This window comes from Eumetopias jubatus, unplaced genomic scaffold (genome assembly GCF_037043125.1).
Source record: "Eumetopias jubatus isolate StellerSeaLion01/CBP00866 unplaced genomic scaffold, mEumJub1_p1.0 scaffold_8, whole genome shotgun sequence".
NCBI lineage: Eukaryota > Metazoa > Chordata > Mammalia > Carnivora > Otariidae > Eumetopias > Eumetopias jubatus.
Genome location: NW_028274814.1, coordinates 29,209,365 through 29,228,991, shown reverse-complemented (window position 1 = coordinate 29,228,991; position 19,627 = coordinate 29,209,365). Strand labels below are relative to the sequence as shown.

General features: G+C 42.8%; 1 protein-coding gene across 1 annotated transcript in view; it reads right to left on the bottom strand.

Moving 5' to 3' along the window:
* Positions 1-19,627, bottom strand: part of PRKCQ (protein kinase C theta) — a 175,753-nt gene that overhangs the window by 124,208 nt on the left and 31,918 nt on the right. The window contains exon 2 of the mRNA XM_028114615.2: positions 2,386-2,512. Coding sequence (XP_027970416.1) covers positions 2,386-2,503 — 118 coding nt within the window. The 5' untranslated portion in view covers positions 2,504-2,512. The remainder of the gene's footprint in view (positions 1-2,385; positions 2,513-19,627) is intronic.

Here is a 19,627-nt window from a genome sequence, read left to right as displayed (position 1 = left end):
TGCTGGAGCGGTGGGGGGTGGGAGGGATGGGGTGGCTGGGTGATAGACATTGGGGAGGGTATGTGCTATGGTGAGCGCCGTGAATTGTACAAGACTGTTGAATCACAGATCTGTACCTCTGAAACAAATAATGCAATATATGTTAAGAAAAAAGAAGAAGAAGATAGCAGGAGGGGAAGAATGAAGGGGGGTAGTCGGAGGGGGAGACGAACCATGAGAGACGATGGACCCTGAAAAACAAACTGAGGGTTCTAGAGGGGAGGAGGGTGGGGGGATGGGTTAGCCTGGTGATGGGTATTGAAGAGGGCACGTACTACATGGAGCACTGGGTGTGATGCACAAACAATGAATCACGGAACACTACATCCAAAACTAATGATGTAATGTATGGTGATTAACATAACAATAAAAAATTTAAAGTAAAAAAATCAATCTGGTAATTTAAGCAACAAAAATATGATAAAGTCTTGGATTGGCAATGTTCTTTTCCTATTCAACAGTTAGTTGCTTTTCTTCGAGCAAATAGAAAGACATCAGGGGCCAAGCCTGCTATATTTGGGAGGGTAGAGTGACCTAGGTCCCATTCTCTACATGTCATACACGTTTATGCCTTTTGGTATCTTCCTTTGATGATCTACGAAGGGTGGACACACAACTAATTAATTTCACTGTCATCTGGTTAAAAAGAGTCGATAGAAAACTACTGTGTGTTCATCTGAAAGACTCTGTGGCATAATTTAAGGCTTATAGTGAATGCTTCTTAAAAAGACATTTAAAAATTTTCCATTTGACATAAATGCACTATGAGGTAAAAAAAAAAAAAAAAACAAACAACAAAACCTCTAAAACATAATGAGCCATTATTTCTTTCTCTAATTCTCAAGTGAGGATACATTTTACATGCACCATCCACCCTACGCAAAAACAAGTAACTCAGAGAGGCAGCGTTCTCAATCCCTCGGATCAGGAAAGCAGGCTATAGACCTACACGTGAGGAAAGGCGCGCAGGCGGGAGACCTGGAGGTGGCTGATGACAAGAACTACGGTTAGGGTGATCAAGGGTAAGGAAAACCTCTCAGGAACCACCAAGTGATTGGGAAAGAGTCTGCTAGTGGAATTAAGTCATACTGGCGCATCTTTCATCCCCACTGGATTTTCGGTAGTATTTATTCTTTAATCATTTCGGGAACGGCAAACTGCAGCTGTATTTGAGTATTGGTTTCTTGTGATAATAAGCCACGAAGTGGCACATTTAGCAATTCAGAGGTGTTGGTAAAGCAAGATCCATTGAAGCATGGAAACAAAGCAGTTCGGACTCCTGATGGCCCCTTCTCTGATGCACAATGCCAAAGCAGAACATGCTTTTCAGTTCTCCATAAGAGAACTACCCTATATGAAATAAAACACACCCTCTCTGTCCCCAAGCCTTTGCTCCCTGCTTTGCCCTGCTTGGGTTTCCTGCCCAGCATTTATCACTATTCTATATATGCCAGTTTGTTCCATGCCCCTCTTCCTCTGCTAGAATAGAAGCTCTAAGGAAAAGGCACTTTTTCTCTCCCACTCCGTAAATACTTTCTGTGTAAGTCAAGTGGAATGGCTCCTACAGTTGCTGCAACCTGCATCAGGGTTAATCACGTCTCTACAGTGTGTCTACTAAGACAAGAAGGTAGGGAGGGGACTGGAGAAAAGCAGTAAACCTGGGAAAATGTTGGGAGGTAAACCTCCGCGGAGAGATTCCAGGCAGAATAAGATTATTTTAATTGAATGATCTAAAGCCACAAAAGGAATCTTGGGATCTGTCACACTTTCCCCCTCACCATGAACTGCCTAGAAATATTTACATTTGACAAAACACGACAATTTTTTCACTCATCCAGGGTTTTGTAAATACAAGTTTTCTGAAATTTGGATTCTAATGGCTAATTACATATTGTTTTAACATGCACCGAAGCTTAGCCGTCTTCAGGGTTAATTGTAAGATTATGAAGACTTAATCTGTCTGTAATCATTGGAAACAACCAGGGTTAACGATACGGGTCCCATGTTCTACTTGAGCTTACCAGTAGATTTTATTGGCCCCATTAACTCCTCACATCATGTCCTCAACCCATTTCTCCTTTCCCTTGTTCCTTTTGCTTATGTAGAAAAATGGCACAGGGAAATGAAACATGAGGTAGGAGATCTGGGTCTCCTTCAGAGTCTGTCACTACCTCCTACACCCTTGAGGAAGTGCTTGGCTTGGCTGGGCATCAAATGCCTCTAGTGTAAAACTAGGTTGAATCAGATGACTGAAGTTCCTGGAAGGACTTGCCTCCTAGTTCACAGCAGGACCTTCCTCCCCGCCCCCCCCCCGCCCCCCCCCCCCAAATACCCACTCAAGCTTACCCGATTCAACGTATTCTTTGACAAGCACAGCACAGTAAGGGTTAACAGTCTCTCCTTGACATGACTGGCAGGACCCACAGTCGAAGTTGGACAAACCAATTCGAAGAAATGGTGACATGGTTGCTCCCTGCAAAATGACAAAAGACAAATGCTATAAAATAAATTATTTTTGGTGTCCCATTCCCACTTACCCAGTGCTTTATCACCAGCAGCCCAGAAGCTCAAATGGTTCAACTATCCATTTGAACAAATGCTTTTACTTCCCCTTCTGCAAAGGACATTACTGGGCTCACCCCAAACCACAGACTGACTTGCCAAGGAAAGAGGCTTTCTGGACGTCTGCATTGTTTGACCTCACCAGTTAGAACTATAATTCCACTCTTAATTTAATGGAGTTACATTTAATAATTGCAGAGAGAGGCAAAAAATTTCCAACATTTTATTTCTTCTCTTATTCAAGTAAGTACCCAAGAAACAATACACCATAACAAGAAAATGAGTTTAGAAAGGGTGAGTCTATTTTAGTCACAACAGTTAAATATGACACCACAAAATTCTTATACAGGCTATTTATGTGTGTGACGCAGTTGGCTCTGGGCATTTAGCAGCTGAACTCTGTTTACTTCAGACATTTCAGAAGGGTCTACTTTCTTCAGAGTCATGTACATGTGCATATATGTATGTACATATGCACATACATATACCTATATATGTAATAAGCCTTTGAACATTATAAACCACTTAAAAAAACCCTAAATCATTGCCCGCCAAAAAATCATGCTTTATCATCTAAGGATAAACAAAGTACTTCACAAAAGCCAAATTACCAATAATTACACGTACCTAGATATATAGGTGAAAACCATCGTAATGTTGGCTAACAAATTCTAGGATTCCAGTCTGATTCTGCATCTGCCAGTCCTTCCTTGTCCTTGCTTGGCCACTTACCTCAACCTTCCACCCCACCCCCAGTCCCTGCTTTTTTTTTTTTTTAAACCTACTTTACCATGAGGTCCCATTAATCTGAAACTATCCTCTGGTATTCAATGAAAAAGTTACTTCTTTGCTTCTTCTCTCTTCTTGAACTGTTTTCTCCTCCTTAATTTCCCCTCACTCTCTTCAGTAAGCCAAAGATAAGAAGAATAAAGTATGAGCTGTCTTTCAACCGTTGTATAAAGAAAGACAACTCCTCAGAATACTAGGAGCCCACATGTGAGCATCAACAGCATAACTGGAAATCTGGGGCCCATAATCCCGAATCTGGCAGAGCCATTAAAGACTGCTAGTTCTCTGAAATGCTGGTGGTCTTTGGGTATTTTTTGAACCTACAGAGACAGCTTAGGGGCTCTTGACAACTGCTATTAACTTCATGAATTCTAAGGAAGTCTCAATTTCCCACAGTTTAGCAAGTTTAATTAAAGGAGATGGTTGTAGAATCCTCGTATTTGTCAGGTGTTCTTAGCCTCTGAAACACATTCTGTTTCAATCACACTGTTGAAACAGTTGCTAGATGACTTCTAGATGTGTCTTTAGGGGCCCCCTTCACCCTCCGAATTTAGGATTCTTGGACAAGAGCCGAGCTAATGACTAAGAGCTCTCTGGAAAAAACTTCCCTGAGAACCCCCCTTCCCTGGGTCACACAGGGCTCCTGGACAAGTCTCTACTTCTGCACTAATCAAGGAAATAACGCCAAGAACTATCCTCATTTATGAGAGTGTTTACCATGTGCGGACACTCTGAAGATTTCCTCAGCACGAGTAAAGGTGAGTAATTAATTCGGATTTGAATCTGGAGGGATCACTGACTCATAAAGCCCGAGTTACAACCACGGTGACCTTTAGTGACGGCTGTGTCACTCTGCTATTTCCAGGCTGGGTTCAGAATTAGCAGCAGCACAACATGCACCTGGGAAAGCCTATCTGGGGAGCAGAGCGAAACCTCTAGGGTGACCAGGCTTTCTGGTACAGTATGGGAGAGTCGCAGTGGAAGCCCCTCTCCTCCAGCATGCCTTGCTTAGACATCAGCTGACTTCCTACCCCCCCCAGCAGTCTAGATTCATTTGCCATAGCTCCTCACGCATGAGCATTTTGGCAGTTTACCCAACGCATGCACCTGTTCAATGGCCAAGCCATTGCCCCTCTTTTTAAAGGTCTAGTCACAGCGACGTGATCTGACATTCTGATATCTAGCAGACAGAATCGGCATCTGTGTGCTGAACCTAACATGTTGTTCACTCAGGGGTGTGTTTTTAAGGCAAAAGGAAGCATTTTAATCCTGAGCTACTCAAAACTTTTCCCCCTCCTACAATTAATAGCAATGTGATCGTTATGCAAAAGAAAGAAAATACGCAAATTGGTAAAAAGTCTCCTCATAGTTCCACCAGCAAAAGCAAATCACTATTACCATTTTGATGTATTTTCTTTAGTCTTTTTTAATGAACAGGTTTTGTGGTTTTGTTCTACGTGCTATGCCCATACTGTGCTTATGGGATTATATTTGGCTTTTTAATTTAACATTTTACCACAAAAATTGTCCAAGTTAGTGTGTCATCTTTGTAAGCATCCTTTTAATTCTGGCATGATATCCTCATGAGGGGCAGCTCCATGACCTGCTTTACTGAAATCTTATAGTTACATGTTTAGACTGTTTCCAGATTTTCCATAATAGAAATAATGCTGTGATAAGCACCTTTCTACAATTTCTTTTTTTTAAATTTAGGAATATTGCATCAGACTAGATCACTAGAGTATTCAATATTACTAGATCAGGTGCTATTACTATTTCTAAGTCTTACACATTTAAAGAAAATAATAAAACCTAAAGACAAAGACTTCAACAGGGAAAGTACAGTGGACAATAACTAAGCATCATCCTTACACAATAAGTGCAAACAAATTTGTAAAAGCAAACAAAACAAAAACTGCCTATGACCCAAGTAATTAAGTGGCAATGACACAAACTACACCAAATATTAAAAAACAAACAAACAAACATGATTGTAACCAGGTATATGGGAAAATGTTCAGCCTTGTGAGCAATTTAAGAAAAGCAAAATAAAACAAGATATGGGGCACCTGAGTGGCTCAGTCAGTTAAGTGTCTGACTCTTGATTTTGACTCAGGTCGCGATCTCAGGGTCATGGAGTTGAGCCCCACACGGGGCTTTGTGCTCAGTGGGGAGTCTGCTTGAGACTCTCTCCTGCTCCCTCTACCCCTCCCCTTCCTGCACTCTTTTTCTCTCTCATAAATAATTCTTAAAAAAAAAAATAAAACAAGGGGAGCCTCGGTGGCTCAGTTGGTTAAGCGTCTGCCTTCGGCTCAGGTCATGATCCTGGAGTCCCGGGATCGAGCCCCACATCGGGCTCCCTGCTCAGCGGAGAGCCTGCTTCTCCCTCTCCCTCTGCCTGCCACTCTGCCTACTTGTACTCTTTCTATCCCTCTGTCAAATAAATAAATAAAATCTTAAAAAAAATAAAATAAAACAAAATACTATATAATTGCATTTATATAACATTCTTGAAAGACAAAACTCTGGAGAAAACGGTGGTTAGCAGTGGTTTGGACAAGGGACAGGGTCTTATAAAGATATAGCATAAACAAATTTTGGAGAGGAGATAAAGCTGTATGACAGCCTGATTGTGGTAGTGATCACAGAAATCTAGATTTAAATTCACAGAATTATACAGCAAGAATAACCATCAATTTTGTCATATGATCATTTAAAGACCAGAATTTTAAGATATGTTATTGGCATTTCAAGGCATGGAATAAATTCAGAGGTTATATAGATAAAGCGCACATTAGGGGGCACCTGGGTGGCTCAGTCATTAAAGCGTGTGCCTTCGGCTCAGGCCATGATCCCAGGGTCCTGGGATCGAGTCCCGCATTGGGCTCCCCGCTCAGTGGGAAGCCTGCTTCTCCCTCTCCCACTCCCCCTGTTTGTGTTCCCTCACTCTCTGTCAAAAAATAAATAAAAATCTTAAAAAAAATACACATTAGGTACAGATGGAAGAATACACATTAGGAAACTGGAAAGTCATATAATAAAATATTAAATTCAAATCTAAAGTAATCAAGAGTAGCTTCAATTTGCCAAAGGGAAAATGTCAGAACCTTAAGAAAAATAAATAGCTTACTCTGCTGTTTAAGCTCTTTTGAGAACTTTTGCATTTTGGAGCAAATAGCTGAGAAAAAATAATATTAGAATTTGATAATGCATTTTCTTTGGGGATCCATTAATACTCAACTCGACTTAAACTATAATAATAAAATGAGTTACAATACTGAACATAAAAAATACAAAACAATAATATTTTTTACCCATGCAATTAGCAAATATTTTTGAAATGCTCTTACCCAACACTGGCCAGGACAACTCGAATCATACACTTTGATATGATGCTGTTGTGAGTGGAAATTTCCACAATCCTGTTGAACACACACACACATACACACACCTGTATGTATGTGCAGGATGTGTATGTGTATATATATATATTGAGAGCCTAGAAGATCTGTAATAAGCATATAAGGGTGAAATTAACATGAAAGACTTTCGTGGGCTGGCCTCTTGTGCTCAGAGCTTGACGGTAAGGGAGAAAGGGGATTTCCCTGGGTGCTGAATTAGAAAGGGGAATTGCTGTGTACAAGAACGCATGTACTGGAATAGCAACCATCAGAGATGCCTTCTCCCAGTCTCTCTGTGGAATGCAAATTTCATAAACATCCTCTTTGCTGGCCATTCGTGGTGGTCTCACCCTTTACAACAGACAACGTGTGTATAGGCCTGTCTGGCCAGGCTGTTCTGGACGGTGCAGCAGTCCCTCTATACACCTCTCTTCTGAACTACACAATCACACAGATCACACATTCCATTCTCTCCTGGACAGCTCCTGAGGACCGTCAACCTGCCGGGTCCAAGCAGAACTCACTGTCCCACCTCTCGAATCTGCGCCTCCTATTTTGCCAGCTCAGCGACTGGTCCCATGGCTCTCAGCTCAGCACTCCGAGGTCACCTTTCCTCTCTCGTGCCTGAGCCCATTTGCTCTGTTCCTTCCTGCACCCCTCCCTGGTCCACTTGCCTTCCCTGGACTCTGCGTCGCAGCACCTTACCTGTCACTCTACCCAGCCTTGGCACCTGTCACTCCTAGTCAGATCCGCATGCTGCAGCCCAAAGGATCTTACTTAGGACCGTGCAGAACTATTGCAGTTTTTCCAATGTGCCAAGCTGTTTCACAGCTCTGGGCTTTTCGTAATGCTGCCCCTGCTCCCTGGGATGCCGTCCCATATTCACTCCATCCTCCATCTGCACCCCGCCCCCACTTCCTCATCTTTCAAGTTCCTGCTCTGTCCCTACCTCCTCTCTGAAGTCTTTCTTCCCTCCGCCGCCATCATCCGCCCTCCAGCATGTCTTGGTGGAATCCACTCAGCCCTCCAGGTCCCCCACAGGTTTCAGGGCATGGCTGTGAGACAGCACCTGCCATATTTATTTCCCATTTCTGAGTGGGATAGACCCTGTCACTCACATTCTCTTTGTCTCCTGTTCTCAGCCACTAAATTTGTGGGACATAGCAGAGCCCCGCCAGGATTTCTCCTAATTCTTGAGGTACCACAGATACTCAGAAAAGGGATCTGACTCAAACCATAGAAGTCCTTCTGGTTTCATCTGCAATGTATCTAGCAAAACCCCTCCAGAGTATGTGCACGTGGGTGCCTTGCTTACTAGACACGAGCTGTGATAAAGGGTTTTCTCTATTAACACACTCCTTTGGACGTTTCAGTCAGCTTCGTGGGGCTGTGGAGGAGATCCAGGGCTGGTACTCACACAGCCAGATTTCCCTATAATACTTCAGTAGTTGTATTGCTTCTTACTGGTCTTCCCAAACAAGGCTGTGAGCTCTGAGAGCAGGCACCAAGCCTTAGTAATCCATGCATCTCCAGGGTTGATCCCTCTGTGTCATATGTAGTAGAAGCTCAGTGCATTTTTGCTAAGGAACTTAATTTTCAAAAGCAAGGCTTTTGAAATAATCTCTTAATCTTTATGCATTTCTTTTACCTGCAAGGGTCTACGCTGGTCCAATTAGGCAGCAGGCAGTAGTAGAGGAAGTCACTGCAAGGGAAACGTCCTAGGCATTATTACAGACAAAGAACTGATGCCATCATGAACTCAAATGCAGGAACCATTTAGCCTCCCTAAGCCTGTTCTTTCATCTGGAAAGTGGTAATAGTGCCATTACTTGTCTCAAAGGGCTATGTGGATGGAATGGGCAAATACATGGAGGTGCTTAGAACGGGGCTGGCACAGGGTAAACTCAAAAATGCTAGTTGTTATTATTATTACTGCAACTCTGATATATTTTCCAATGGACTTTACTGACTTTATTAGTTTGTACCAAAAAAGGGCAGGAAGAGAGTAGAAATAGTCTTTTAGGAGCATATCTGGGCTGAATTATGTGGCTTCCCTCTGTGCTCCGCCACTGAGCTCCCATAAAACCCCACATGTATCTCTCCTAGAGCACTTATTACCCTCTGATAGAGTCATCTTGATGCCGGCACTTATCATGATGGACTGTCAGTATGCCCATCCAATCTTCTGTGCTTTTGCTATCTCAGCTGTGAAATATCATCCTAATACATACTTTAAATTTGCAGAGAATCTTTACTCTTATGACTCAATGTTTTCACCTTTAAGTGTGATCTCATTTGTCTTTAGCAAGTAGCTACGACACGAGGAGATGGCCAAGTATAATTGCTCAGCAGCATGCTTGAGGTCATACCATTAAGTCTGAGCCAAGAAGTCTGGTCTTGACTCCCTGGGTGCTAACTCACCTACTTACCCAGACTGACTCGCCCACCACCATTTAAATATGCCAAATGCTTTCACGGTAACGTTAAGGATTGCCACCACATAACAAAAGCTGAGGAAGAGAAGTTCCATAGAAATCGAAAGCAACAGAATTTCTAGATGCTCTCATCAGCTAAAAAAAATACGAAGTCTTCTCTTTCTCTGCAGCAACTGAAATGAGAATGAGCATACTTCTTTATTTAAAACAAAAGTGTGGACAGCCTTTGTATTGCTATAATTTAGCAAGAGGTGTCTCAGTGACACAGGGAGAGTCTCACAGAAATATCAAAACCTCAAACAGGTAGAAGAGAGAACACAAACGAATCAACAGTCAACCTGGGAATGAGAGACAAAAAGCATCCAGTGGCATCCAAGTGGGTCAACTCAGCCAAAGTTTCGGAAATTAAACATCAGGCAAACGTAGGCAAATTAAGTAACATCTGTAGCTTTTATATTTCTTTACAGATGGAAAGGTTTCTTGGGTAAAGGTGACTGTGGTAGAAGATAACCTATAAATTAAGAATAACTTGCCTTGCAATGGGCAGAGAAGAAAGATGGTAAACAGTGAACGACAGAACAAAAAGTGTTTTACCCTGTTGCTAAGACTTCTACCAAGTAGTGTAATAAAAAGAATCAGATTAAATATCAGCCTCTTGCCTACAAACATGGGCTCAAAGGAGAATTAAAATAATAAGCATGACCTGAAGGTAATATTTTAAAAATAACCCCCACGGTTATGTGTTGCAATGACCAAAGAACGTAAGCCTAACATTCAACCAGCTGTTAGATACAGTAAGGAAGTGGATTTGTTGACAAAGCTAATACCACTCTCCTACCTGAAAACACTAACACGACATCCCCCCACCAACTGTGAGGGACTGAACTGTGTCCCCCACAAATCACACATTGAGACCCTAAGCCCCCAGGTAACTGTACCTGGAGTTAGGGCCTTTAAGGAGGTAACTAAGGTTCAGTGAGGTCGTAAGGGTGGGACCCTAATCTCATAGGATAGTGTCCTCATAAGAAGAGGAAGAGACACCAGAGATTTCTCTCTCTTCATGATGCGAGGACACAGTGGGAAGGTGCCATCAACTTGCGGGAAGAGAGTTCTCACCAGAAACCAACTTTGAGGCTACCTTGCTCTTGGACATCCAGCTTCTCGTACTATGAGAGCCTCCCAGCCTGTGGTATTCTGTTATGCCAGCCCCAGCAGAATAAAACTAGTATCACCAAAAACAATGTAGAAACAATACAAATATTGAAACACAGAAAACAAAACACCCAGGATGACATCGTTCCTACTCTGACACTAATTTTAACGTGTGACATGAACAGATAGTCCACTGAAGCATAGCTCTGATCAAATTACACCAATACTCGAGAAAACTGTCCCAGTCCTTGCCGAATTGAATCATGGCTTCTTAAGCTGTCACTGCAGAGCCTCCACCTGTTGGTTCCCACTTGCCCTCTCCACACAGCACGCCTCTTAACGTTATCGCAACTTCTCCATTTGCTGGGTATATACCGACCATCCATCTCGGGGACCGTGTACACCTATCTTTCTGTTTGGAATGCTCTGTTCTCTCCACCCGTGCACAACAGCCACCCCCCAACCCTTCTCATTTTGGGGGGACCTCACTCTCATACTGCCTCATTTGGAAATCCTTCCCTGCTCCCCACAGAAAGAGGAGTGATTTATCGGATGGGTAAGTTTTAGAAGAACAAACCGCACCTGCCAAGCCCAGACCCTCCTTTCTTTTGGAGGCAATTTGCTGACTCTCAGCATGTTTCTCCATTCTTCTCTACCATAAGCAGGGTAGGGCCCACCCACCTAGTCCTGGGAGGCCGGCCACAGTCCAGCATTGCCTGTCACACCCTGAACAAAGACCAACCTATTCGCTTGAACACTTTAGCCATATCCACCAGTCCAGCCTCAAGTTGACTTCTTTTTCCCATCTCTCTGACTTCTGATCTGTCTGTCCATTTGTTCCAAACACAAGCATAGGCTGGAGGGGTTATTTATGGATCCCCTACAACTCACATGTAAATTCACATGTATGCAAAGAGCTCTACATAGTTTATATTATTCAGTCTTCTCAGCAAGTCCATGAAGTGGGTATAATTAGCTCCAGTCTATAGATAAGAAGCCTGAGGCTTGAGTGGGTAAGTAGCTTGCTGAGGGTCACAGAGCTACTAAAGAGCAGAGCCTGGATTCCAGCCTTGGTTGCTAAGCATCTCTACCCAAACCAGTTTGTTATTTCTTGGTAGAAAATGCCTTTTAAGGTTAGCTCGGGAAGGAAGTGAAAGCATGGAGATTTCCCCACAGAGTGGTTTCCATCTGCTCTACGGGCCCTAATTAGAAAGGACTATCACAACAATCCGCATGGGCTTTCTCAGCAGCCTCCATGCTGCCTACTTGCTTAATTACCTTCGGTACTAATCTGATGTTTCTCTTTGTCGGTCGCTGTGGTTTAATGATCTTTCTACCCCATAGTCTTGAAAAAGTGGGTAATATAATTGGAGTTGAAGTTTCCTGGAATAACATAAGCTCTCATCCGGAAGTGAGGGCAACGCTGCTGAACTGGGTAACAAAACATTCCCAGGATGTCACCAGCGTGTAGTGTCCCACCTCCCTGCTTCTGCCACGCATGCTGTTAGAGGTGGTGGGTCGGGACGAGTGAGGATTTACACGGCCAGGGCCTAGAACAAAGCTGACCGCTTCACATAAAGTTGGGAGGGACTTGGTCTCCTTGGCACACTTCTCTAACCACAGTTAGGGTAATCGCTTACTGAGTCCAAAGATGCTGCCTCGTAAAAGCAGCAAATTTAATTTATGCTCTGTCCTTGCATCAAAATTTACTCTCAAAAGACAGTCTTCACCACACACACACACACACACACACACACACACACACACGCAAGCACAAAGTAACTATGAAGTGGATATGTTAATTAGCTTGCAGTGCTGATATCTCACAATGTATAAGTACATCAAATCACCAAGCTATAAACCTTAAGTATATCCAAATTTAAATTGTCAGTTATATTGCAATCAAATTGGGGGAGAAAGAGACAATTTTCTCTGTGCTTCTACCTTTTTGTCAACCCAGTAAACAGGATACTTTGTAATCTTTCTAATGCACAAGGGTAAGAGTCTTCTTCCTGGAAGTTAAGTATTCAGTGACAAAAAGCACACCTCAACCAGAGGTGTCCAATCAGAGCCAGGGCCCTGGGCATGCTGGTCAATGAACACCTTAACTGAGAAGGTGAAGCTGAAGTCCCCCGGACACACAGTCCACCTTCCTCTGGCCTTTGCTTGGCAAGTAGACACAGAGGATGGAGACACACGGGTGAGCTCCCAGGTGTGTAAATGACACTGCTAAGGAATAAAATTCAGCTTTTACAACTGCATACATAGTCTGAGACAAATGACCTCATTTCTTTGTGTCTATGTTTCCGTATCTGTAACATGGGGAAAATAATAGATCTACTTCCTAGAGTTGTCATGGGGATTAAATGAATTAATTTATGGGAAACGCTTATAACAGTCTTTGGTGGAATCACTTAGGACTTTCGCAGAGTATCCTTAGAAATTCTCCTTGATGAAAATTAGTTGCCAATGACAGTAACTTGCTCAATGGACTATATTATACACCAGGACGACTAGCTAAGGAGAGAAGCAACACGCACATCAATTTTTTGCCATTGCTCATCAAGCGTCTGCTAAACCTACCTGCTATATACAAAGCGCTGTGCTGGATACAAGAAGGAGGTTTTGAGAGCCTGGACTCTACTTCCCTGCCTCTTTTATCCTGTTAATAAAGTGATGTGGCCAGTTAATGTGTACTTTGTGTTAGAGACCGAGAAAACAAGAAATGGTAACATAGGCTCTCACTCCTGGGTACACCACTAGCAAAGCACCCCTACCTTCCCAGCGCTACTCAGACACCACACCCCACTTCCTCCTGAGGGTGGGTGACGCTTTTCAAAGAAAATACAGTATTTGGTAGTATCATTGCAGCAAGCGGAAATAGCAGTGTTCAGTCCACAGATGAACTAAGAGTTCTGTACAGAATAACTTAAAAGGAATCCTCCATGTGTTAGCTGCGACAGGCAATGGTGCTGTGAGTTACTGCCCATCACAGGAAGCATGTTGCTGAGAAGGGGATGGGATGGACCAGGGATGGGGACCAGGAGAAGGAAAAGAAAGAGGCAGAGTGGGGTCAGGTGATCTTGGGTGGATCTGTGTGCATGTGGGGCTAGGTGAGTCACCCACATCTTGTTGCACGGAGAAATGTCCCCAACTTAGAAATGAGTGGGGCGTAAAAGCATGGTTGTAATTAGAGCTGAGAATCCATGGAAGTTGAAATTAGATGCTATTTAGGTTCCTACACTAGCCCATTAATTGACCTATTGATCTGCTCATTCAGAATGAAGTCAAAATTCATTTATTAAATTGACCAGCATTTGTCATTGTTTCAGGTTATGACATCCTCCACTTGGCTTTTCTTCCTGAGACGCGTCAAATTTATTATAGGTTTACTAGCCCACTTGGGGTCCATTTTCTCATGTTAAAAACCACAGATGACTCTGATTCTCAGGGAATCTCGGTTGTACTGCATGAGACGAGAACATCCATATTGTCAGCCACAACTGCAGTGGATACCCACCTAGCCAGCAAGATGGGAACCCACTAGCTCAGAGGTTCTCACTGAGCATCAGCATCAATGGGGGAAATCTAGAAATGCAAATGCCCCAGCCCCCACCCAGACACACTTGAATTAGAAGCTCTGTGGGCACGGCTCAGCAATCTGAGGCCTTCCACTTACTAGGTGTACACTGAAGTTCGAGAAAGAGCGCACCTGCCTCAACTCCACAAGGCCAGGACCCTGTCCTTCTCATTTTGACTTGCTCAGCATCTAGCACAGTGCTGGGAATTAAGGTGGTTCTAAATAACTGCTTCTCAACCCGGGCGATCAGCCTCCAGGGGACGTTTGGCAAAGTCTGGAGACCTCTTTGGTTGTCACAAATGTCCAGGGAGAGGGTGTGACTCAATGTTGAGGTTGAGGAACCCTGTTCTGACTAAATGCATTAAATCTGGTGAAGCCCAGGGGATTTCTCTCATCCATCCCTCATAGTCTCTCATCACTTCCCCACAGTTAGTGAATTCTAGCTCCACAGAAAGAAGGGCATGAACAGGCCTGGGGCAATGTGTCTCTCTCTTCCATACTGCCTTCCCATTTGGGGACCCTGAGTAGTGCAATAACTGACATATAACACGCTCACAATAAGTGTCTTTTGAATAATAAGTAAATGGATAAATAAATTAGGAATGAATAAATCAGTGAACAAATTAGTTAGTTGGTCTGTTCTTTTTTTATTTTTTGAAAACTGAAAGGGCTCTTAGTCATCAAGTGGTCTGTCCTCTCTCATAACAGATGAGGGGATTAAGGCTCAGGAAATTAAGGCAAGAGAAGTTACCTGTCTAATTAGTGAAAGAAGTGTTACTAGAGCCCAGGTCCCCTAGATTCTTCTTCATTCATCTCTCCACTGTGCCTGTGTTGTGGGTATCATTCCGTGAGGGGTATGATCTGGACAAATGGTTGGATTTATACTCAACTAGTATATGCACAGAATATTTGTACTGCTCACACAGCAAGACTGTGTAACCCACCAGCTGTGAGACCCTTGGCCTGCTCTGATTTATTTGTGACATGGACGATTCTGTGAATTTTGACCAGCTGCAGCGGCCTCAGATACAGTAGCCAGGCACTCGGTCAGCGAACGAACCCGGCTGACTGCTCATTACGCACATCCCAAAGGGGGTTTTCTGTATTACCGTATACATACAAAATGTGAAGAGATTAAAAACTTTGCTTCTTTGAAGAAAAAAAATGGTAAAAAGAAAAAGAAGCGTTTGATTATGAGATACATCTCTTGCAGATGCCAAGCTTTGACTTCACTTGGTGAATTTTTAGCGAGCTCTTAAGATTATTTTGGGATTAGAGCCATCATTTGAAGTATACTTCAGCCTATTCTTACAAGACAACAATCTCTTAAAAGGACACCACAGCATCTCATAACTGCAATTTCACTGTTCTCCAGAGTAGAAGGTAGGTGGAGTGAATAAGCATCCTCATTTTAACAAGGAATCCATTACAGATTACTGGCAAATAACAAGTAATATGCATAGAGTACTTGACAGTTTACAAATAGCTCTTCAAAAATGAAGGTAATAAAGAGGTTGCTAGTGCTAATAGGTATTGGAAATTGCTTTTTTTTAAAGATTTTATTTATTTATTTGACAGAGAGATAGAGAGCCCAAGTAGGCAGAGCAGCAGGCAGAGGGAGAGGAAGAGGGAGAAGCAGGCTCCCCGCTGAGCAGAGAGCCCGATGCGGGGCTCCATCCCAGGACTCTGGGATCATGACCTGAGCTGAAGGCAGACGCTTAACCGACTGAGCCACCCAGGTGCCCCTAAATTGCTTTTGTTTTTTAAAATTGGTTCTTCATCACAGAGTTTGAGAAGCACTGTTTTGTAGTACCCACTGTATTGCAATACTTGCTAAATTGCAATCTACTCGGATTTTCTATTTATCATCTTATATTCACCGCCCCCCGCCCATGCGCTTGAATGCAAGCTCTTCAATTTTAGAAGCAATGTCTAGTTTTTTGTTTTTTGTTTTTTTTTTTACAGACATCATTTCTTAGAGCAGTTTTGGATTTATAGCAAAATCCAGGAGAAGGTGCAGCGATTTCCCACACACCCCTTGCCCCCCCCCCAGTCTCCCTCACTATGAACAACCCCCACCAGATGGTATACTAGTTACAATCCATGAACCTACACTGACACACCATCATCACCCCAAGTCCATAGTTTACTTGAGGGTTTATTCTCGGTGTTGCGCATTCATTGAATTTGGATAAATGTATAATGACAGGTATCCATCATTATAGCGTCACACAGAATAGTTTCACTATCCTAAAAGTAACACTGTGATCAGTCTATTCATCCCTCATTTCTCCCCAGCCCTAATAGATATTAATAGAACCGTGTGGGGTTGGCAGCAGAAGAGTTGGGCAGATTGTCAGAATAAAACAGAATGTCCTAAAACAGATCCAAATATTTACAAGAGTTTTGTGTACAATAAAGATGGCATTTGAAGTCAGTGGGGAAAGGAAGGATTGCTTCATAAACGAGGCTGTGGCCATTTGCTAAAACCTATGTTAAAGCTAACATCAAAATAAAATTCAGATAGGTTGATGATATTAATGTGGAAATAAAACCACTACACTACTAGAAGTACTAGACATGTAGATTAATAATTATACCCTTCGGAATTAGGGAGGACTTCTCAAATATGATACCACAGACCAGCCCCAGAAAGGAATAAATTTCTATACTATGTTACCTAAAAATGAATGTGTGGTAAACATTAACAAAGTATAAGGAAAACAACAAATTGGGCGACAAAATTGTAAAGTCTGTGGCAAAATATTTGACAAATATGTGAAAAGCTATTAAACATCAATAAAAGGGGACAAACCTAATAATGAAATAATATTTGCCTAATTAAAAAAAACTGGCAAAGTTTGAGAGCAGACATTTTTACAAAGTAACTATTACGAAGGGTGAATAAAATATGAAAAAGGTCAACTTCACTAGAAATAAAAGAAATGTAAATTAGCCAGCTTCATAATCCCCTCGCTGCAATTCTGAAATCCAAAATGCTGAGAAAATAGAAAACCGATTATTCTGTGGTGCAAGCTAATTTTGTAGCAAAACCTGATATGGGCTATTTATGATCTGTTTATTACACTAAGCATAACTGGTAATGCCCTGCCCCAACATGCAGTTTATCGGGAATATTTTGTAATATACAGTGTATAACTTTATTACCTTTATAAAGTATAAATTCGGAAACAGCTCTGGCCACGGTTTGGAAAGGGACATGTACAATCTTTATGGAAGAAAATATGTATTAAATGACTTTAAAATAAGGCAAGTACATAAAGGTTTACGTACAAGAATGCCCATTGCGGCATTGCTTAATAATGGCATAACTGGAAACAGCCTTAATGTCCAAAAATATGATATTGTGGGAATATATTATGGAAAATAACTACAATGGAATATTTTACAGCCAGTAGATGTTATTCACTAAAATAAAGATATTTACAAGATACAGTTAAGCCAAAAAAGGGATGTACTAACCATAGTATATGTATCATATACATACATATATATGATACATATACTCATTTAAAAAGATATAAATATACATGCATAAATCTTAGTGGGGAAAAAATATACCAAAATGCCATCACTGGGTGGACTGGATTTTAGGTGATTTTAAGTAGTTATTTTTGAGGAGTTTACAATTCTGATTTTTTTTTTTATGATTCTGATTTTTAAAAATGATCTTGTATAAGAAGAAGGGAAAACTCCTTTTCATATATTGAGTCATCTTTCACTCCTAACAATTATGTAAAGTAGGATGGATGGTTCCCGTTACAGAGAAGGGTTAAACAGATGCCCACGGAAGTCAGGACTTTCTTCAAGGGTACAGAACTTATAAGCGACGGGACCTACGTCCTCTGGTTCCACATCTAGTCCCTTTCCATGGCAAGGCCTCTGTGGGCCCCAGATATCACCTGGTGCGCATTCAGATCCCTAGCCTTGATAGCGTTTGGCAATTTGACAAGTCTTTCTTTCATTTAATACCACCTGGTTGGGAGCATCGTATGGAGAGGGTGTCGTGGGGAGGCACTAAGACAATGAAGCCATAGCTCTTGATTCCAAGACTATTCCAGTTCTTACAATAAGGATTCCTAATTTAGGAAAGAGTAGTGGTCCACAAGTCTATTAATAAGTAGCGTGTTTAGATCAGAGAATAGATTTTTTTTCTCCTATAGAAGTGTTACCCATGATGCTGAAGCCACATGTACACATTTTCTGAAGTACTAAATGATACTCTGAAACCACCTACAACGGTTTTACAATAGACTTACTAGGAAATGCATCCCAACCTCCCATTTGGAGTTTTAGGAACATACCCCAAGGTAGCTGGGGCAGCCAAGCCAGACGTTCTTTGTTTTTACTGAGCAGTGGGATCAGGTCCTTCTCTAGCTCCAGGACACCTGAGGGGCTCCATGGCCAAGCGTCGTGAGAGTAAAGGTGTGGGGAAGGACTCTGGGGAGGTAGCAGAGGTTGCGGGAGATGAGCCGGGCAGGTGATGCCGAGCCCAGAGAGCAGAAGTGCAGCAGGAAAAGATGGATGGCAGCAGAGACTGGCTGGGGGTGGGAATGGAGACAGGGCAGTGGGGAGCAATGCCAGGGAAGGTGAACTGGGAGCAAAACGAGGGTGAGGGCAAGAAGAAGACCATGTGCAAACGGTGGTCTCCAAAAGGGGGCATCTGAAGGTCGGGGCAGCCTCTGGCACAAACCTTACAACTGACACAGAGACGGAGAGCTACCCCCTGACCCAGTTCCTTCAGTTCCCTTGTAGCTGGATGTGGCCAACGACAGGTGAGCCTGGCTGATGTGCAGCCTCCAGGCTGAGCCCACCTGCCTCCTCCTGCCGCTGGCTAGAACGTGGAGGTGGCGGCATTGAATCACCTTGGCGATCATGTTGGCAATGTGCTTGGCCGCCTGAGCCTGGATTCTCAGGCGGGAGAGAAGTCAGCCATCAAGCTTAGGCCACTGTGATTTTGGAGCTCTCTAACAGAAGCCAGACACACGGACTAACGAATACTGCACTTCCCAACACTTCCGTAAGAAACAAGGATATAACTGAAAGCATTTTCTGAACGCTAATTACCCTGATAACACACAGAATTTTATTCTTACACTCTAGAAAGTCCTCCTCGCCCTCTGCTCTTGCCTCTTCTCTGCCTTCAGAATGACCAGCCGATCCTCCCTGTCCTGCTCACAAAAAAAGGAACAGGATGTGACAATGGTAACCAAATGGGGCATCCAGCATCAATGTCATGTTCCCGTCTCCACAACTGACAGCATAAAATAAACCCAAAACCATCTTCTGGGCACAGATATTTTCCTGAGGTTTAAAAATCTGAAATTCAAATTTGCCTGGGGAAGACCTCTGGGAGAGAAAGCAGAAGGAAACACATTGTATACTTAGTACCTCTGTCCTGCTCCTGGGCTGCAAGAAGCAAAAGGCTGAGTTCCGGGGCACAGCCTTTTCCTCCTCGAAACAAAGCAAAACCGACAATATCATGAAAATACTCCTGCCCCGAATTCTGAACATCTCCTATCCCCAGGGCTCAGAGTGGAGTGAGAACTGGTCAGGCTGCCACTACAATAGGCTGATCATGCTTAGGGGACAGAAATACAAGTCCTGAGGCGTGTGGGGTGCAGGAGCATGATTGGTAGACACGGAGA